General features: G+C 41.2%; 1 protein-coding gene across 1 annotated transcript in view; it reads left to right on the top strand.

The window, feature by feature from the left end:
- fancc (FA complementation group C) overlaps positions 1-22,439 on the top strand; it is a 36,733-nt gene that overhangs the window by 9,162 nt on the left and 5,132 nt on the right. Inside the window, exons 4-11 of the mRNA XM_063488813.1 lie at positions 6,042-6,149; positions 6,248-6,306; positions 6,893-7,057; positions 7,340-7,493; positions 10,739-10,794; positions 10,901-11,000; positions 13,965-14,040; positions 20,787-20,892. Coding sequence (XP_063344883.1) covers positions 6,042-6,149; positions 6,248-6,306; positions 6,893-7,057; positions 7,340-7,493; positions 10,739-10,794; positions 10,901-11,000; positions 13,965-14,040; positions 20,787-20,892 — 824 coding nt within the window. The remainder of the gene's footprint in view (positions 1-6,041; positions 6,150-6,247; positions 6,307-6,892; positions 7,058-7,339; positions 7,494-10,738; positions 10,795-10,900; positions 11,001-13,964; positions 14,041-20,786; positions 20,893-22,439) is intronic.

The following is a 22,439-nucleotide window of genomic DNA, read 5'->3' as shown; positions in this document are numbered from 1 at the left end:
AATGTCTTGAGCCACCCCTCATTTATCATGTTTTGCTTCCAGTGAGCCAGATCTTCTTGAGACGTAGCTTTCAGGCTTTATGAAGGCTTTTCAAAGTTTCTCTTTGGACATAACCTGCATATAGTCCAGTCTTTTTACCTGACCATTTTCAGAGCAGCATTTTTTGTTTGTTAAGCCACTTATCACTGGCATATGAGTCATAAAAAAGTATGTAACTTAAAGAATGAACTGGTGCCGTTTACACGAACAGCTAGAAAAACCTATTTATTTATTCATTTATTTACTATCACCCTATCACACAGGCATATCTCAGTGTATTGTGCAGTGTAAAAAAAAATCCGATTACACTGGAGGAGTGGAGGACAAAAAGTTGCAGGCCTAAAAAACTTTCTCTAGCAGATGAACAGTATCTAAAAAGTCATATTTTTAAGAAACGTGAAAAAACTCAGCTAGCAAAGACCTGACACAAAGGACCCCAACTGAAGAGTCTTAGTGGATGGGTGGCTGTCAAGAAGCCATTCTTGAGGTAGTTGAAATCATTGTCATTATGTACGAAGGAGGTCAGGAGAGAGGTTCAGTGGTTTACAGCCATCTGTAAAACATGGTGGAGGCTTTTCCTAGTAAAGTAATATAAATTAGGGGTGGCTACAGATTTTTTTCCCATACTGTAAATAAAACCATAACTTAATCTAGAGAAAAATTGGTTAGTTTTTCCAGTTTTTCCTTCGTATTTTCAAAGTATTGTAATGCTTGTTCATGATGGTTTGGTAGTAGCTGGACTGACAGCCAGTGCTGGGTTCACTGAGGTCATTTCTAGAAAAATGGTGCACATGTATTGTGTACTGTGCAGCACTTGAAAGTACAATAACATAACGTAACCACCTCTGTAGCTGCTCCTCATTGTCCTTCTCTTGTCCTCAAAAGGAGCTTCCATTTACCGCAAAAGACAGGAATAACGGGACGAACAAAAAAACCTTTTCACCGCAACTCGGCCCATCTGGGAAAACAGGGCAGATGTATGGTTTTAGGCCAGAGATGGTCTGTCTCCGTGTCTCTCCCCGTGTCTGTGTTGTGTTGGGCTGACTGTCCTGGAATGCAGAAAGCAGCCTGTTTTCTGTTAGCCCTGTCTGATCTTGCTCCCCAACATTGTTTTCTTGCTGCCTCTGTAATAAGCTGAGTTTCTGGTGCTAAGTGGCACCTAATTTAAAAAAAAATGTAATTATTTTTTGTGCATGTTTGTGCATGTACGTTTGAGTATTTGCACGAATATGTGTGTTTTGCCTGCCTGCTACTGTGTGTAATGTTAGTAGCCATATATTTCTATTTTTTATTATTAAAAAAATGGTAGTACTTAAGAGTACTTAGCCTTTTCTCCCATGTGTCTTTGCCTCACCCCTCCCTGTCTGCCTCTTTTCCCCACATCTGAGTGTTCTGACTGGGTTTGAAGAATTCTTGTTATAGCTGTAGGCTATGTCAGATAGTCATTAACTCAATTGGTCTGTTTCTCGACATCCTGTACTTGCAGAGAGACCACACAGTGCTGCACTACCATGGCATGAGCTTTGAGGAGATGACAGATAAGCAGAGCATGAGAGTATAATATTAGAGGGACAGAAGATGAACCGTTTGATATCTTAATCTTTGATGCCTATCTTTAGTGACTCAAACAGAGTGAACCACAGCTAGGCCCTGGAGCCACAGTGGCTACTTCACTTTTAAAACATATTTCTTATTATTGGCTAACACTGGCTCCTTTTATGTGTTTTTATTTGAAGATGAAAGTAGCTTTGTCTCCCTTTGACTTTCCTTTATCTGATTCTTTTTGGGTGTCATTGCCCGATTGACTGAGATTCTCTTTTCCATTTCTTCCTTTCATTTATGAGGAAGAGTTTTTCATCGTTTCATCGCTTGTTTGTTTTCTACTTGATACACAAACAACATATCTAAGCGTTAAAGACTATGGCTTTTAAATGGCCACCAACAGACACAAGCATTCTTATGTCAGAATTAATAATTATAGAATTAATAATTATAGAATTAATAGAAATGACTATAAGTAGGGCTTGCAAGAATACTGGGCATGTAAAATGAATATGCACCTGACACTTTATTAGGTACACCCATTCAGCTACTTATTAACAGAAATATCTCATCAGTTAATCACATATCAACTCAGTTGCTCTAGGCATGTAGACCACCTGCTGAAGTTCAAATTCAGTGTCAGAATAGGGAAGAAAGGTTGATTTAAAGCCTTTTTTCCATTAGTACCTACTCGGTTTGACCAATTTTCTATTATAATCGAGTACCACCTAATGTACGTTGTCGTTGTCATTGCAGTGCTGCATAGCATGGCAATCGGTGGCATGCAGTGTGACAACGTCACATTTTAGTGCCTGCTTGGATTGCTTGGAACAACAGCCGAGCAGGTAACCTAATGGAAAACCCTGAAAACCTTGGCGATCCATGGTGAGTCAATCTGAGGAGTTACTATTGGAAATGGGGCTCTTGAAGTCGGATGGGCTGGTTTGAGTATTTCAGACACTGCTTATCATCTTGGACTTCCCTGCACAACCATCTGTAGGGTTTAGAGAAAATGTTTATTTAAAAAAAAAAAAAAAACTATACAAAAAAACTAGGGACAAGTATCTTGTTGATGCCAGAGGTCAGAGGAAAATAACCAGACTGCTTCAATCCAGTAGGAAGGCAACAGTAACTCAACACTCAACATTTATAACCAATGTGGGCAGAAGAGCATCTCTAAACGCACAACACATCAAACCTTGAAGCAGATTAGCTACAGCAGCAGAAGACCGCACCGGGTGCCACTCCTTTTAGCTAAGAGCAGGAAACACAGACTGCAGTTCACACTGGCTTATCAAAACTGAACAGTAGAAGATTGGAAAAACATTGCCTGGTCTGATGAGTCTCAATTTTTGTTTAGTAATTCTGCCTTCTTCAACATGACTGTGAGTGAACTGTACTCAAAAGGCCTCCATTACATCCCAATCTCAGTCCAATAAAGCACATTTGGGATGAAGCGGAAGGGTGGGTGGATTTATAATTACAATGAATTACCAAAAGCACTTTGTCATACTTTTCCCTTGAAGTCAAAAGTTAAAATTTAGAATAAAGGAATATAATTAATGTTATTTTGTCTACTTGCTAACACTTTTGTTTTTCTTTTCCTATTATAGCATAAATCATGACCAATGTGTCAACAAAAGGGGAGCTCAGTCTAAAAAAGAAGCAGTCCATTGAAAAGAATCAAAAAGCTAAAACTATATCATAAAAGTTGCTGGATTTAAAAGGGTTGTTTCTTGTAAAACTTTTATTTTCAATCTGAGTTGGCTACATGACACAAATGATTTTCTTTCAAAAATCAATGTCTTAAAATGTCCATATACACAAGGTTTATGGGGTCAAAAGTGACACATTTGGCCATTTTGGTGGAAAACTTAAATTGCTCTTGCTTCTTTCCTGTAGCTGTCTTTGTGCCAGGTTTGAGGGCAGTTGCTTCTCTCTTTATTATTTTCTATAATGAGCCTTTTTTGCACTCTTATCCTTCATTTCATCTTCTTTTTTTGTCTTTGCTGTTTTGACCATCTGAGGTTATACTTCAGTCTTTCTTTGGTTTTGGGAGAATTCAGTCATGGCTTAGTAATTGTTAACAGACACCCATCAAAAACAACCCAAGCCTTTGCGTTGTGCATTTTTCTACATCCTCTGTTTTAATTTTAGATTTATGGAGGGATAATTTCTATGGCAGCAATGGCAGTCAATGTCCCCAAAGCCAACTTAGTTGCTTATGACTTTTAAACTGCAGCCATCGCAGTGCATTCCAGTGTCCCTCTGATATTTCTTCTAACCAGCCTCCCTTCCCTCTCATTCCCCAGCCTCACTGTGCCTCCTTACCAAGGGTGGGATAAGATTGATCGTTTTTTTTTGTATGCACTCAATGTGCAGAGTTTGAGGGCTCTCAGATGGTAGTTATTGGGTTGTTTTTTGCGACTATGTGGAGGGTAAGCATCTTAGCGTGTTGTAGGGCTTGGCCAAAGAAACCACACATCCTCACCAACAACGCTGCAGCATCCCTACATTGGTTTCTGTTTTTCTGCTTCATTTTAGTTCTTTTCTTTATAAATTGTGCTTCAAAGTCTCCTTTTCTCCTTATCTATTGTTAAGCGCACACTGTTTGTAGTTTTAGGGGATTGGTTCTTTGTGGTGTAGATGTTTCTCTGTTTTTACTGCAGCTCTAAAAAGAAATGTCTAGTGAAGATGTGAGGCTTTGGCTGTTTCTGTTGGATCTCACTTTCCAGCTTGCAACAGTATGTCAAATCTGTGGTTGAGTTGAGGGGATTTCTAAAGTTTAAATCAATCTCTAATTTCATGTTATGGATCTTTGGGTTTTCAAGCACTTCTGAAGGAATTCTGAAGAATATTTTTGTCAAAAATTCAGTATATCATTCACAAGACCACTGAATGCTGTGTGGCATCACTTTTGGTTTTTAAATGCCAACACTGAAAGTAAAAACAAGGCAATATGTCTCAACGCTTCTTCTGCTGTGACATATTTATTAAATATTTTGAGAAATCGTACATCTTGGCAGTTTTGCTGTTTTATTGAAAGCGGTTTGAGAGTTACTCATGTAGCATTGTGCCTTACACTATGAGCATTGTGTTCCCTCCTGTTGTTCCTTGATTACGACCAGCATTTTTTTGAAGACCAGAATCAGCTGAGTTTATTAGTCTAGTTTATCAGTGTATGATGAGGCCCCTTTTAAAAAATTCTCGTAAAACACCAAGGCCCTCTGTAAGAAGGAATGTTCATCTCTGAAGTTGCTCATATGCTGTCCATACAGTCTCACTTACTGGAATACCTTTTCTCCACTCATGTGTTTCAAATGATGTGATGCCAGTAGAGTCATCCTATATTCCAGTAACTAATTAGCTTTGATGCTATGGATCTTAGGGTTTGGAAAATTGTATCAAAGTCTTGTTATATTGTGATGCATGTACAGTCAAAAGAAAAAAAATCACTGGACTCTGCAGTCCTGTGAAAAACTAAGTACACCCTTTGATTCATGAGCTTGCAGAACAACCTTTAGCAGCAAAATCTTGAAGTAATCATTTCTCTGGGACTTTATCAGTCTCTCACATCATTGTGGAAGAATTTTGGCCCACTCTTCTTTACAGCATTTCTTTAATTCATTGAGGTTTGTGGGCATTTGTGTATGCACAGCTCTCATAAGATCCCACCATTGCATTTCAAATGGATTGAGGTCTGGGCTTTGACTGGGCCACTGCAAAACCTTGATTCTTTTCTTTTTCAGCGATTCTGTTGTACATTTGTTTCAAGTGTTTTGTCTCATCATCTTGTTCCATTACCCAGTTTGGGCCAAGCTTTAGCTGTTGTACAGACAGCCTGTGATTCTTGAATACTTTGGTGTACAGGGGGAATTCACGGTTGACTTGATGCAAGGTGCCCAGGTTCTGTAGCTGCAAAACAAGCCCAGATCAACACCTGTCCATCACTGTATTTCACAGTTAATATGGCAGATTTAGGCTGAAATGTGATGTTTTTTGTTAACATCTCTATTTTTTGTCTCATATACAAAGGACATTGTTCCAGATGGCTTGTGGTTTGTTCAGATGAAATTTTGCAAACCTAAATGGCGCCGTCTTTTTAGAGACATAAGGCTTTCTTCTGGTAACAGTTCTAAACCAGCCATGCTTGTTCAGGCTTTTTGTGATTGTGCTGTCATAAGCTTTAACATTTACATTCTAACTGAGGCTAGTAGAGCCTGAGCTCGAGCTCTAACACTTTTGAGCAGTGGATTGGCAAGGATGTCCGTTCCCGAGAAGATTCTGTCAACACACATCTGAATGGGGCAGACCACCAAACCAAAATTTTATTAGCAGCACCTGATTGCTACTTGCGCTCTTAATTCCTATAGAAGCCATAAGGGTGTTTCTTTTTCACATGGCCGTATGCATAAAGCACATATATTTTCCTTCACATTGTGTTGTCTGGCCTTCCACAGAAAGTGTTGTGTCAGCTTTCCACAGAAGAAGATGACACTGCAGCACAAGCGTTAATGAAGTGTACGGGTGTACCAGCTAAAGAGTACCACCTTAAAGTCCTGAGAAAGGTATTATTGCTTTGTTTCTGTTGGTATAATTCATTACATACAAAGATATTGAGTTTAACATGCTTCATATGTAAACTGTGCTTTGACCGGCCTTTTAGAAGGTGGCGCTGCTGCAGGAAAATGTTGGACAAAGCTGCACATTATTTAACAGTCAGAGGTAAATGTGAAAAATAAATAAATAAAATATGTAGACCAGCTGGATAAGTGGCATTCATATTTCATCAGTGGGTTGTTTTGTTTCTGAACGAAAATGTTGTAAAATGGTGAAAAAACTAATCATCATAGTTTCAAGAAGGTTTTATATAAACTATTTTAAATAAAGGCTAATGAAAGTATTTATTAGCATTTATATACTGCAGAGAAAATAACAAATCCTCACAGTTTAGATCCAGGGATGGTGATGTAATCAGTCATTTAACATCATATTAGCTAACTCTTTGACTGACTGCTGCCACTCTAGAGGACACTAATAGATAGCTTTTGTCAAAGTTGTTATTATTAGCTTGTAGAATGGTTAGTATAGTTATGTGTGCACTTAAAATCACATTTGAATCCAACACGCTGTGAATTTTTAAATAATAGGATGTGTGGAAAGGATGACTGAAAATAAAACTTGAGCCTGGATGGATTTCTGTCTTTTCTATGTAAATAGCAGAGTTGTTTATGTTTAACTTGAGGTGAAGTGCTGTGTTTCGTTGTTCTGGTAACAATGACAATAAAGATCTATCTTATCTTCCATGTAGGTGTTCATGTGACAGGATTGTGGATATATCAGAGGCATGCATCCCCATTGTCACTTGTCCCGAGGCATCTTCTCTCATTAGTCTATTGCTACAGCGGCCGGTGGCTTGTGTCACAGAAGTTCTCAGTGAAGATTTTCTGAATGCTTTGACCTCTGCTTACTCAAGGTAGTAAAGTATTAAGGGTTTGAAGCTGAATATTTTATGACCCAGTCCATTATCACATACTGTACTATATTGAGCATTTTAATTGTGGTATTTTATAGATTGGAGCATTACATAGGCAAACAAAGGACGATTTCTTGGCTCATATAGTTGAGACGTAGAAAGGATTTTCCCAAATGTAACCCGGAATTTTATCTGATTGTGATATACATGCATCTGCAATATACACAATATTCACAGCTGGGAATATACATCCAGTGATGTAAGTTATTCTTCTTTTCCCAGGCAGGGTTTGGCATTGGAGGAGCAGGCCTTGGTATCTCTGTGGTATCACAGCTTCTCCAGCCTGGAAGAAGCAGTCCTCAGTCTGTTGCAGTCCGTTATAACTACAGGGTTAACACCACAGAAGCTAGAGAAACGAGTAGCACAGTCACTGCTGGTGGGTAAACGTTTGTTTTCTAGTTATTTTCTTCCTTAATTCTGCGGTGTACAAAACGTCAACAAAAAATACCCATGATTCTTTATCAAAGCCTATGTTTGAAACCCAGACAATCAGCTATATTGTAAACTTTGAACATTTGAAAATTAGGAGCTGATTTAAAATACATTTGAACAGTTACATCTAAATCATACCTGACACGATTGTTGACTAGTCTGCTGGGCTATAGATCAAATCTCATCTTTTTTTCCCCATCATTTACATTTTGTAGCAACAATTTGGCAATACTATTGTAGTTCATGACAGTCACAGAAGTACCAAAAAGTTTTAAAAAAAGTATATGTGCTGTATCTGAAGAGCCAAACTTATGATGAAATACAAGTATCTAAGGATATTGTTGTTTTATGTTGACAGAGTTGGAGAGAATGTACAGAATGTTGTCCTGTTGTACTGTGAGATTTTCTGCAATTTTACTGCTGCATGAATTGGCATCATTTTTTGATATATTGGTGATATACTGCTGCTGTTAAATTAGTTTGTTATGCACAAACTTTGACTCATCTGCCCTGAATTACAGGGGCTCGCATGAGAAATCATTGCACACTCCTTATGTGTTAAGCTGCAGTTTTAGCTGCTTCTAATATAGGCCTTGCTGCAAAATTTTGCTGATTATAATATGCATAATTCTGGGAAACATTCCTTTGCTTTTTTTGGTGACTCTTTATGGACTGTTCTTGCCCGGCTAACACCAGTTGGCTTTGCGCTGCATGGGTCTCACATAATTTGGCAAGCTCTTAACCCCATCTCACATCATTTGGCCTGTGCTACACAGCCTTTACTGTGCCTGGTAAGTACGGAGCTCTCTGTCGCTCGAGTTCTTGGCCACTCCTAAGTTCATATAACTTAAGATCATGTCCAGTCAGAGGTGATTTTGATTTATAGATTGTTATGACTGGTTGATGAAAATGACGTCCTCGTTGCTGCAAAGTGCTCAAAAAGTAAAAGCAGTGAGTGGTGTTCTTTTTTTGGGAGGGGGGGCAACAGAGGCTGCTTTTTATCCCACATTTAAAACTTGTTTGCCAAATTAGTGAAGCCTCAGTGAGATGTAAGGACAACAATAATAATTAAGTGTGTCACTGAAACAAGACAATTCAAGAAAGCGGTGGAAAAACATTGAAATTAGATACAACAGTGCCAACCCGAATCTGGATGTGTGTCTAAAGCAGACATTTTTTACACATTGTTTGTGCCAAACATCTGTACACAACAATAAAATACTTGTGTGCGCGTTATGAATGGCATCCTGTTTACCTAGCCCTTTGATTGCACTCCGAGTGGAAGTTATAAATGTCAGTGAAACTCAAGACGGAAACAAAATTTGACCTGTCATCTTGCTCCAGTTAACTTGGATAAAGTTTGTCAGTTGTGTCACTCTTGTTTTCACAGAGTGATGGTCTACTTGAGCTGTGTATATAACAAGGTAGCAAAGCACACTTTCTCAGTTTAGGAACTGTTCTCAGAAATTAAAATAGATAGGGACATGCTTGTTTGCATGCACTGACACTGCATGCACAAAAATGTGCGTGTCTGCTAACTTCTGCGTTAGATTCCAGCTTCTTCCTCTTTAGTTTGCAGGGACTGCTATGATGGAAAGTTTTATAAACAGTTGAACTAACTTTGTATATAAGGGATGTAATTTTTGCCTGTTTATTTCTCTGCTCCGGATTTACAATGGCATGTTTGTATGTTTGGGAACCCCTGGACAGATTATTCATGTATATGTTAATGTCTGTTTGCTAAAGGGGTTGTACTTTACAAGGTGTGCCTCCGCTTTTGGTAGAGCTGTACGAGCTCTGATTTTCATCACCTTACACACAAATATATACATTCAGATTCGTGTTTCGTGCATGTTGAGTATACAATGTGTAATATTCTGTTGGGATACAAATAACGTGAGACATAAAAGCACACTGGATTGCGTCTCTCCTCAACTCTTTTGCTCACTTGTTTAGACTACATTCAAAAATGGGAAACATGGAATTACGTTTACATTCCTCATTTCGGCTCGTCCCACCCCCCTGTGATCCAGTGAGAAGTGCAGGCCCAATAACAATAAACACTCACTTCCTGGGTCTGACTGCCAAAAACAGAATGTTTGTTGTGTGCTGTAATTGACCCTCCTTGAAGTGTTAGTGGTAAGGTATGGAGGAAGATGCTAAAAAAGTCCCATCTGTTTTTACTAAGGCGGAAACCATGACAGTTCACATGCATGCATGCATGTTGGCATGCAACCCACATAATATGCAGATGTACACTGTTATACATAAACTCTATGGAATTTCATACCCTTGCAAACAGGCTGGTTAATGGTGTCTTCTGAACTGAGAGGAGAGAAAAGAAACACATGTTAAAACTAAGAATAAAATCACTTTGTTACACGATGTTGTAATTACACCACATAAACACTTGGCGGTGCTGTTTATTTCTGTGAATGTAATTGGTCTCATAATTTGGCGCTTTGTGTGGTTAAAAGTCTGCCTAAACTGGTGGAAATGCAATTTAGCGCCCTATTTATATAATCAAGTTCTAACCTATTAGTGTTTTAATTCAAACAGTGAGCTCACAGTGAACGGTGAGCTACATTTTTTTAAATACTGACACAAGTGGTAGCTCTAAATTGGCTATGTGTAAATTAAATAAGTTAAAAGGCTTACTCCTATCTGCCTCCCTTCTGTATCATTCCACTGGCATATTATTTTGCAGGAATAAAGCCTTTTCTCCCCTATAGTGAAGTGCTTGTCCTTATATAAGATGGGTGTTGGGTTGGAGGAGGATAATTAGGGACTAGAAAATATGAACAGTGCAGCTGTTAAATTTTTGCGCTGGGGCGTTTAAGAATGTGTTAAATCCAAAACACATGATGAGTGCATTTAAGGAGGAGATGAGAAAGTAATTGTGTGTGGGGGCGTTTGTGTGTACGTGAAGGAAGGGCTGACAGAGTGGTAAACTGAGTGTTTAATGGGGAGAGAGTGAGAACAAGGATAACTGAGGCTTAAAAGCAGAATGTTTCTGGGTGATTCAACAGTGACACCTTCTGGTCAGTATTCTGGACAAACATTCAAAGTGGTTTAATGGGAGCAGGTATTTATTGTCAGTAATTTCTGTATGGATTGGATTGATAGAGTTGTTGGGTTTTTTTTTAGCATTTGTGAAGTATTAAAAGTTTGTGTGTTTCTGTGTTTCAGCCTAAAGCTTGTGCTCAGCACTGCTCAATATTCTTGGTTGTAAATGACATCTTTAGGTGAGTTCTGGCTGAAATGTGTGTGTTTGTGTAGAAAGTCAGTATATATTTCTGGTGCTTACTGAATATTACAGTGATATGCTGTTACTGAACGTGTATTTTGCAGGTCCGTCCTTAAGCAAGCTGAAGGAAATGAGTCTGTTAAGACTCTGGTCCAAACCTTTACCAAGTGTTTCCTGAGGGAACTGGCACTGCTGAAGCCTCAGGTCAGCTACAATAAATGCATACATGTTTGTTTCTTGCAGCACTGCAAACAGTCATTTGATTAATAGATTATTTCAGTCTATTCATCTCTAGTTTCTGAAAACATTTTGACAAAGGCTTAGATTCGCAAAGTTGCATCTGAACAAACCACAACACTTGCAACACTGCAACAATGTCCCTTGGACATTTGAGACCAACATCGAGATATTCGGCCATAATGCACTAAAAAAAACACAGCAGATCAGCACAAAACCTCATACCAAGTACGGTGATGGAGAGGTGATGATGTGGGCTTGCAACAGGACAGGGATATCAGTCACAGCGGAAAATCTACAATGGAAGGGAAAAGAAGAGAATCAAGGTGCTGCTCGAAGTCCAGTCAAACTGTGACAGGACCTTAAGAGAGCTTTGCATAAATTATTTGCCACAAACCTCACTCAGTTAAAGCATTGTCATAAAAAGAACTAAATTTCTCCATGACATTGTGAGAGCCTGTTAAAGTCATACAGAAAATGATCACTTCAGCTTATTGCTGCTAAAGGTGATTCTACAGGGTGGGCCACAGGACTCCATATGGTCTTCTGAAAAACTGTGATTCAGTAGCTTGTACAGGGTGGGCCATTTATATGCATACACCGTAATAAAATGGGAATGGTTGGTGATATTAAAGTCCTGTTTGTGGTACATTAGTATATGTGAGGGGGCAAACTCCTAAAGATGGGTGGTGACCATGGTGGCCATTTAAAAGTCAGCCATCTTGGATGCAACTTTTGTTTTTTCAATAGGAAGAGGGCCATGTGACACATCAAACTTATTGGTAATATCACAAGAAAAACAACGGTGTGCTTGGTTTCAACGTAACTTTATTCTTTCATGAGTTATTTACAAGTTTCTGACCACTTATAAAATGTGTTCAATGTGCTGCCCATTGTGTTGGATTGTCAATGCAACCCTCTTCTCCCACTCTTCACACACTGATAGCAACACCGCAGGAGAAATGCCAGCACAGGCATCCAGTATCCGTAGTTTCAGGTGCTGCACATCTCGTATCTTCACACTATAGACAATTGCCTACAGATGACCCCAAAGATAAAAGTCTAAGGGGGTCAGATCGGGAGACCTTGGGGGCCATTCAACTGGCCCACGACGACCAATCCACTTTCCAGGAAACTGTTCATCTAGGAATGCTCGGACCTGGCACCCATAATGTGGTGGTGCACCATCTTGCTGGAAAAACTCAGGGAACGTGCCAGCTTCAGTGCATAAAGAGGGAAACACATCATCGTGTAGCAATTTCAAATATCCAGTGGCCTTGAGGTTTCCATTGATGAAGAATGGACCCACTATCGTTGTACCCCATATACCACACCAAACCATCACTTTTGTTGTTCCAACAGTCTTGGAGGGATCCATCTAATGTGGGTTAGTGTCAGACCAATAGCGGTGGTTTTGTTTGTTAACTTCACATAAAAGTTTGCCTCATCACTGAACAAAAACTGAGGGTCCTGTTCCAATTTTTGTTTTGCCCATTCTGCAAATTCTGTGCGCCAATCTGGGTCATCTTCGTTGAGATGCTGCAGTAGCTGGAGTTTGTAAGGGCGCCATTTGTGAGTAGCTAATATCCGCCGAAGGGATGTTCGACTAATGCCACTCTCCAGTGACATGCGGCGAGTGCTACGCTGTGGGCTCTTGCTGAATGAAGCTAGGACAGCCACTGATATTTCTTCATTAGTGACAGTTTTCACCAGATATCAACACAATTTTGATCTGCTCCTCACGTGTTAACCTCTTCGACATGTCAATGGCTGTGAACAAAGAGAAACTTGTAAATAACTCATGAAAGAATAAAGGTACGTTGAAACCAAGCACACCGTTGTTTTTCTTGTGACATTACCAATAAGTTTGATGTGTCACATGGCCCACTTCCTATTGAAAAAACAAAAGTTGTATCCAAGATGGCCGACTTCTAAATGGCCACCATGGTCACCACCCATCTTGAGGAGTTTGCCCCCTCACATATACTAATGTACCACAAACAGGACTTTAATATCACCAACCACTCCCATTTTATTACGGTGTATGCATATAAATGGCCCACCCTGTACAAGCTACTGAATCACAGTTTTTCAGAAGACCATATGGAGTCCTGTGAAAACTTTCTCTTTCACAGGATTGTAGGTGTCGAGCAGATTTTCTCCGGTGATTCTTATCTAGCGTGGAAACTAAAGAAAGGGTACTTTTAAACCTGAGGGTTATACACAAACACAGCAGTCGACAAGCAATTACCTCCAGAGCTGCAGGAAAAATCACTTACTTGATGAATCCTCCACTTTATTATCACTTGAACTCCAGCTGGGAACCTGCTGCTCACACCTAACACACCACATTTCACACCCCTGCATCATAGACAATGAATTCACATCATCGGTTTGCAGGTAATAACTCCATACAGATAAATGTGGAAACCACTGTGAGCTCTTACACTTCTGTGTCACTGTGTACTTTCCAACTTTTGCTAAAACTCTCAGCCCTCAGCTCACACATGTCCTCTGTCACTGTATGGGGAGCATTCATCCAAACAGTTTGTGGGACTGTAAGGAATAATCTGGCACTTACATGTCAGCCCTTGCAGAAAACAGATGTGTTACTATGTAGGGATGATGTATTATCTGCTATGCAGCTTTGTGAGTAGAGCTTTTCCTTTCTTTTCACTTCTATTAACCACTAGATGGCAGTGCCATAGTGCATTTACAGTGGCCTCGATTTTAATGGCTGTAGTCACCCTGCACAAAACGCTACCTATTACACGGTACATTACACATTAGCACCAACTGTATCACTGTTACACAGCCTCCCATTCAAAATGCCATTTTTCAGGCTTTCAGAGCACACTGATGCATGAGTTGAAGGAAAGTGTGATTTACACTGATGAAGCTGAGGTAAAAATGTGCTTTGTGTTGTTTCAGACAAGCATATCTGTGAAAGCCTTCTTCCCACAGTCGCCTTCAAGTCTGCTGGTTCCCCTCTTGACGATGCCATCAGGTCAGTGTGCAGACACACATGTTGTGTGCGTCATTGTCTGCTTTTGGATGTTTCACTCTGACACTATGCACAAAACCCATCACTGTGAAGAAGACCGTGATTAGTTATGCTTTATCACTGTGTAAACAGTTTTCCTGCAGCAGAATGCAACGGTCTTTTGTGCATCTTGTTCTTGCTAATCAATAGTAGTTAGTTTATAACTATGAAGCCTTTTATGTCAGACATGAAATATGGTGATTTGAGGATTTGTAAAGAAACTGAGGCTTAGGTGTCAGTGCGTGTGTTATTGGGATAGCTGTTTTCCATATTGTTTTTTATAAAAATGAACAAATGAAAATATGGGTCATCATACATAAACACACACAGCATTTTTATTTGTCTGATCAAAAAGGATCAGTATTATCTATGCTGGATGTGTATCACTGTGCTAACAGTTTTTGTGTTTGGGAATCTTTACAATTAAAGAGATGCACAGTAGGTGAGTGCAGGAGCAAAACGGAGCAGTAAGCTTATCAGTGTGTGCCCAGACTGGCCTGTAGGCAGGAATGATTTACATGAATGGAGCCATTTAGGGACACACTGGAGCCCAGCCAGAACTCAGAGTTAATTATTACTATGTGTGTGTGTGTGTGTGTGTGTGTGTGTGTGTGTGTGTGTGTGTGTGTGTGTGTGTGTGGTGAAGGGCAATTTTTCACCAGGGACTGAATAGAAATGGTACTGAGAAAAGTAGAAGATTTGAGGATTTATTATGGTTTGTGCCCTCTCTGAAAAAGCCACGAATTACATTTTAGCATTGCATTGTTAAAACACAGCCTTGGGAAAAGACTTGGATCACGCTGTCAAGTATTTGAAATATTTATTTAAGTTTGTTTGTCAACCTCAGGTGTCATTTGGACCACGTTTCTGTGAAAAAAATTGGTTTGCAGTGAGAAATCTATTTTTTACAATGCAATGTGAAAAAACTATTTTAACAGCAGTTAAAATGAATCCTGAAAAGCACAAGAAAGTAATCACAGTTAAGCCATTTCTGCTTTGAAATTACACTCATTGGCCACTTTTCAGGTACACCTGTTCAGCTGCTTGGTATTGGTATGCAGTTAGAAATGGTCAAGACAACCTGCTGAAGTTCAAACCAAGCATCGGAATGGGGAAGAAAAGTGATTTAAGGCAGCGGTTCCCAACCTTTTTTGCACCATGGACCGGTTTATGTCTGACAATATTTTCATGGACCGGCCTTTAAGGTGTCACAGATAAATACAACAAAATAAAACCAGTACCGGTACCAAAAAAAAGAAGATTTATTGATAACACACGGGAAAAGACTCAGGGAAACAGAGTTAAGGATAAAAACAATAAAAAAAAATAACGATTAAAAACCCTGAAAACCATAAATTTCACACCCGAGCCTCAACTCTCGCAGCCCGATACCAAACGACTCACGAACCGGTACCAGTCCGGGGGTTGGGGACCGCTGGTTTAAGGGACTCTGGATGTCATATGGATTTCAGAAAATGTTCCAATGAGATTTTCCCACACAACCATCTCTGGAGTTTACAGAGATTGGTCCAAAAAAGAGAAAATACCAAGTGAGCAGCAGCTCTCTGGGTGAAAACGCCTGTTGATGCCAGGAGTCAGAGGATAATTGCCAGACTGCTTTGAGCAGATAGGAAAGTAACAGTAACTGAAATAACCACTCCTTACAACCAAAGTATCTGTGAACACACAAAACATCAAACCTTGAAGCAGATGAGCTACAGCAGCAGAGGACCACACTGGCTCCCATTCCTGTCAGCTAAGAAAAGGAAACTGAGGGTACAGTTCACACAGGCTCAGCAAAATTAGATAACAGAAGTCTGTAAAAATGTTGCCTGCTCTAATGAGTCTTGATATCTTCTGATGACTGCTTCCAACAGGGTAATGTAGGGTAATGTGAACTGTTGTTTTGTTTTGTTTTTTTAAACATGACTGTGAGTGCACTGTACTCTTCCACAGTCACATCAATTCAGTAGAGCACCTTTTGTCAGTTTCCATGAGTCGTGAGCTCGAGTTTTTACTTTTGTAATTTCAGTAGTTTTGTTTTCTGATCCTTGTGTTGGATACCTCTTGTATTATCTGTCTCTACTTTAGTTATTGATGACTTTAGATTTATTAGTTACCTTCCTGCTCCTTTCCTTACCTCAGGCCTGTGTTTCTTTGTGTTTCTGTAAAGAGCTCAGTAATAAAGCTCCCTTTGTGAGATTACTTTTGGTCTCTGGAGTCTTGCATCTGGGTCCACTCCCTGTCTACCACACAGCCGAACCGTGACACCTGTGGGATGTGGTAGAAAGGGAGAGAACCATCGGTGATTTGAAGCGAAAAATCTGCAGCTATTGTGTGATGCGATCATGTCAATATGGACCAAAATTTCTGAGCGATGTTTGCAGCACCTTGCTGTATCTGTGACACAAAGAATGAAGGCAGTTCTCAGCTCAACACTAGCAAGGTGTACCTAACAGAGTGTCCAGTGAGTGTAAATGTGCAAGATATTTGGAGGATTGTTTATATATATATATATATATATATATATATGTATATATATATATATTTTTTTTTTTTAAACCTGTCCCGTTTGGTTCTTTTGCCATCAGAATTATTGTCTAAAGACGAAGAAAGATGCCCAACGGATTTACTTTACCAAATGGACCATCCCAGCCTTGTCGTAATGGTCCATTTGATTTACCTTTTATTGTTTATTTTATTTATTTATTTTTTTTTTACTTGCTAGATATGGGACAGGGGAAAAGAAAAGGGAGAAAGAAAGAGGGGGGAAAAAACAAAACAAACAAACAAAAAAAAAAACAGCGGAGAAGAGGGACGGGGATAAAGGGCAAAAAACAAAAACCAACAAAATAAGCAGACAAAAAAAATACATATATCGATCACCTGGATCACCTGTTGAGAAAGAAAAAAGAAAACAAGCAGAAGAAAACGAGAGTAATAGAATAAACAACATCACAATGATATATGGGAATATAACACTACATACTTAATATTAAACATTATTGTGCAGCACGTAAGATCGACAGCGCACAGTGTGCTTTGAGGTAGGAGCCAAAAAGGGTGTAGTTTGTGTGTGTGATCACCTGTGTGTACACCTGTGAGCATGAGCGCGCTTGTATTTAAAAGGTTCCTTAATGTAATGATCTGCTAGAGGGTGTGGGGGGCCACAGTCCCATCCTCCAGGGCATGAAGCAGGTATGGAGGAGATCAAAACTCCAGACATCCAGAGGCCCCCAGAACACAAGAGACCAAGGAGGACCAACAGAGGGGCAGCCGCGCCACTGTCCCAGAAAGAGCTGAGGAGAGTCCCAGATGAGGGATCACTCAGCAGCCGCGGAGCAGAAGCCAGGGGGGGTTGCAGTGACATGCCCGTGAGCTCCGCCGGCAGCCAGCTGTGCCTGAGTGACCGAGCCCCAGGCCGAGAGGCCGAGGGCACCCCACCCCCGAAGTGGCCCGAGCGAGCCCCAGGTTCCAGGCCCCGATAAGCAGCCACCAAGGAGTGAGCCGGTGTGTACCCGGACGCCCACCCCCGGACACAAAGAACCACCAACGCATCGATGTCTGAGGGCGTCTGCCACCGGCAGGGGAAGTGGTGGGGGGAGATAGGCCTCCAAACCTTGGAGGGCCTGAGATGTCCCCCGAGAGGTGGCGTCTGATACCCAACCTGACATATAGACACAGACATACAGGCACACTCAAATACAAACATCCATTCCCACCCTCATGCTCTCATAGGCAATTACTCCACACTCAACCAACGTGGAGACAGACATAAAGAGACGCTGTACACACAATCACACTCCCCAAGCGTACTCTAAGAACCGGGTCTAGGTACCCTTGCCCCTGGAGGGGGAAACTGCACCCAGACCCAGGTGGTGTTACCCTTTTCCCTGCAGTGGGGAGAAGCAGACTGCCCCGACTCCGCAGCAGCAGGGAGGCCCCACACCCCAGACCCCAGTCGGACGGCCAACTCCTCCTCCTAGCCCCCCCGCTCCAGCAGGCCGCAGAGACCGGGGGTGTGAGAAGACTCCAAACCTCCCTCTACCCGCTCATATGTAGTGTTGATGTATATGTGTTCTAAGGTGCAATTAAAACCCAGGAGGGCATGGAGCTACCTGCCAGAGAGCAGCAGGTAAGCGCATAGCCCCTCCTGATAGCCCTCAATGTCTACGTGTATTTAAAATTGAGAGGTGGGCAACGACGCCAGGGGTGAGGTGTACACCCTGATGGTAATTTGGAGTCCGTGTTGTGAGCCCACCCCCAAGATCCTATATGTATGTGTTATGAGAGTGTGAGTAATGTGAATGTCTAAGTTGTGAGATAAAATTGAGGCAGAGGCAGCCAGAAGGGGACAGAGGGGGGGGATGCCTCCTCTGCACCCTGGTGACACACCCCTACCCCAAGGCCCTGCATGTGTGGGTGATTGTGGTGGAGCGGGAAGAGGGAGGCAGCTGGAGATGGGGAGGGAAGAAAGGGAGGGGCAAGTGACCCCTCCCTGGGGCCAGCTCCCCCGCTGACCCCAGTAGGCACCCCCATGCTCTGCAACCCGCCAGGGAAAGGGGGCCCAGGCCCATCCGGACCAGGGCCCAGTGCAGCAGCGCCGCCCGGCCCCACAGAGCCCGGGACAGCCCACCCGACTCCACTACAGAGAAAACTGCACCCACCCCATCATCCACTCATCTTCCAGACTACACAAGACAATAGACGCCCAGGCTGAGATCTTCCTCCACCTCTCCTATATCTCCCCCTCCTGCAGAGAGAATTCCTGAGGAGAGGAAAGCTCCTGCAAGATGTGACAACCTCCCCCACCAGTTGAAGAGTCCCCCAGGTGGCTCGATGCACTGGCGGCGCCCTGCGCCAGGACTGGGCCCCCATATACCCACCCGCCCACAACCCCAGCAACACACCAACCAGGACCCGAGCCCCCGAGGCCCGGCCAGGGCCCCAGCCCAGAGACGGAGCGCCCCCAGAACCTCACGCCCGTCCCGGACCCACCCAGGGGCAGCCAGGCTACCAGGTCAGTAACCCACGTCCGTCAGCACAGACCCTCCCCTAGCCCCGCTGCACGCAGCCACGAGGAAACCGTCACCTAAGAGCCAACAGAGCCCTTAATTGGCCATGACCGCTACCCCGGGTTGAGCCCCCCAAGGAAGATGCTCCTGGGGAACCCCCCGACGCCCTAAGCCTGTCCCTACCCCCACACCAATCACAACAGTAAAGGTGGCACCAAACTATGACCCCCCACCCCCACTAGGTGATGGAGCTGATCAAAGGAGCCCAGAGCAATTGATCTGATGTGGTGGCAGAGGCTGTATCAAGACTAATGTAATCTAATAGATAATTTCTATACTGGTTAGAATTAAGATTATTTTTATTTTTCCAGTTCATGAGGACTGTTTTCTTGGCTATGCATAGGGCAGTGAAAACCATGTGGGCTATATTCTTTTCTGAAGTGACATTATCTAAGCTGCCCAACAAACACACTAAAGGAGAAGTTGGAATGTTACATTTCAGACACTTCGATAAGTCTTCACATATCTCACGCCAAAACTTCTGAACTGGTGGACAGAACCAAAGAGCGTGGATATAATTGTCCAGTGAATTGGTTTGGCAGTGTGAGCAGTTGTTGGTAGACGTAAAGCCCATCTTGAACATCCGATGACCTGTATAGTGCACTCTATGTAGTATTTTGTATTGAATTAATTGAAGACTGGGATTTCTAATTAGATGAAAGGTTTTTAAGCAAATCTGAGACCAGAAGTTTTGGTCTAAGTTAACTGATAAATCCGCTTCCCATTTTGCAATAGGAAGTGATATTGATTCATCTATTTTAGAAAGCATTCTGTATATTTTGGATAGTAATTTGGGGGTTTTAAGAGTAAGAAATTGAACCACACTTGGTGGTGTTTGTAGTTCAACTTGACCCGGTTTAAATTTCTTTTTTACTATGGATTTAATTTGTTGATATTCTAAAAATCTTTTCTTGTTGATCCCATATTGTGTAACTAGTCTGTCAAATGAAATAAATTCTGTTCCTTCTAGTATATGTTCTAAATATTTGATTCCTTTACCACTTTATATATTTTACTAATGAAAAGCTTAACTATTATCTTAGGAAAATATAATTATATTATTTATTTTAATATATGTGAACATGCTTTTTTTCTGGTAATATGATAAGAAGATTTAAAGAACTGTAAAGTCTGTTTAACAAATCTAAAACGAGGCTATCAAAGATATATAAATATTTATTGGTTTTGGTCTAACATAACAGTCCTCTTATCCGTCTATTTCAAACTAAGGGAATAAATATATCTATGAAGATCTCTTTTTGGATTCAGTGAAACTGCTGTGCCATTTTTGCTGTATTTTGACTTTCAATAGACTAAATAATTTTCCTGTTAATGTAGAAAATAGCTGGCAGATGAATCTATAATTGCTGGTTGCAGCAGTTTGCGGTGTTATGGGGAATTAAATGTTGGAGTCACATTTTGATTCTTGGGTTATTGTAGCACTACATTTACCACACAGATATTACAGCAATATAACTTTTCTAATAATAATAATAATAAACTTATTTTTCATTATTCTTGAACAGTTAGTTCAAGATTGACTTAATAGATAACTTTGGATCAGTGGATTGTAAGAAGCGATTATTTGTGCAACAAGCCATCATTATGTCGTTAAATCTGAATCTGTTCTTGCAGAGATGCCTCAGGGGGCTTGGAGAAATCACCTGAACTGGCTGAGCAGCTCATTACAGAGACTGACAGAGGAGGAAGAGGAGGGAGACGGAGACGGCAGAAGCACCAGGTTAGAGTGAGAATGGCTCGCGGAGAGAATGTGTTAATGTGCGCCTGCTTCCACCACCCTACTGAATGCCTGTGCGGTGGTCTTATTTCCATTAGCTCTTGTTGAGGGGGTGGTTAGTCAGATATTTTTCCCTTGCCTCACAGTACAGAGGTCCTGGAGGAGTGCGTAGCTTCTCCAAGCATTCATTAGAGGCTATTAGCTTAGGAAAGAGAGAACTGTGGAGAATACAAGTGAGTGGGAAAATGAGTGGAGAAGAAGTGGATAGAGTAGAAAAAAGATATAACGAAACAGAGAAAAGTAGACTATTTAGTCTGGGATTCATGAAAAAAGAGAATAGGGGTTTCTGATTAAAAGAACATAAACTAGGTGATGTCGTGGAGATGGAGACGGATGACTTGATGCCCTTCAGCTGCGGTTTTTAACAGAGCCCATTATCCCCACTGTCGCCTCATTCTGGAGTTGAGTGCAAAATTCCCAAAACATTGTTCGGAGCCAGCGGTGGGAAAGTAGTGTGTTGTGTTGCTCCAAGCAAAGTTGCAGCTGCCAAGGCCCTGCAGAGGGCTGCTGCTGTTCCTATTTGGAAGCCAAGTGGAGAGAGGGAAGATGAGGAGGAGAGCTCTAATGATGGTATTAGGGAAATCTGAGAACGAGATCCTTATCGCTCTTCTGACTTGAAGTCGTTCTTGCTGTTGCAGCTGTGAAGCTCTGTTCGCTCTGTTGTACCACTTTGTCTGCCCAAATCTCAATTTCTTTGCCAATATTTCATTTCCCTCTGAATTCTTCTTCTTTCTTTTTTTACTTTTAGATTTACGGTTCTCATTTTTTATAAAACATTAATCTAACAAGAAGCAGCTTGCCTACAAAATGAGCTTGTCTACGAATGATGAGAAAATACAGAGAATATTGTATATTGTTATTGAATATTGAAGTTTCAAGATCATAACCATCAGCTGATTGGTTTGGACATCAAAGGACATCAGACCTTGTTGCTAATTACGCAGATCCCATCACGTATCGTGATGGCTGAATGAAGGTTTTCTAGTTTTGTACAAATGTAGTAGTTTGAGGTGTTGTTTATGATGCTCATCACTAGATCAGACAATGACTTAGATCTGCATCATCTGCATTTAAGTCGCTTTGATCTTCCATTGATCCTGTCAGTGGGGGTGTGCTAATTTCCATGGCAGGGACTCAGTTGTGGTTCATTCATAAAGTCCTAATGAGTCAGTTGACAGCCTGCTATCAGAGTTTTTTTTCTGCTCCACACTGAACACCAGATTGTTTTAGTGTAATTTTGCTCAGTTGCCATCTCAGTTTGACAGCATGTATTTAAAAAAACAACAACAAACAAACCATCTTCTCTTCTTTATGGCCACTTTTTTTCAATGCTTGGAAAGCAACCTGGGTATAAATTGTTAGGCTGACAGTCAGCAGTTGTATTTTCCACCAGGACTTTGGAGAAGGCTTTGTAGAGGGGAAAGTTGTACATATTCACACAAATACGTTGGAAAAACTGAGACTAAGTTGTAGATTAAGTGCCAAGCTAT

This window comes from Pelmatolapia mariae, linkage group LG12 (assembly GCF_036321145.2).
Source record: "Pelmatolapia mariae isolate MD_Pm_ZW linkage group LG12, Pm_UMD_F_2, whole genome shotgun sequence".
Taxonomy (NCBI): Eukaryota; Metazoa; Chordata; class Actinopteri; order Cichliformes; family Cichlidae; genus Pelmatolapia; species Pelmatolapia mariae.
This window is presented reverse-complemented; position numbering and strand designations above follow the sequence as displayed.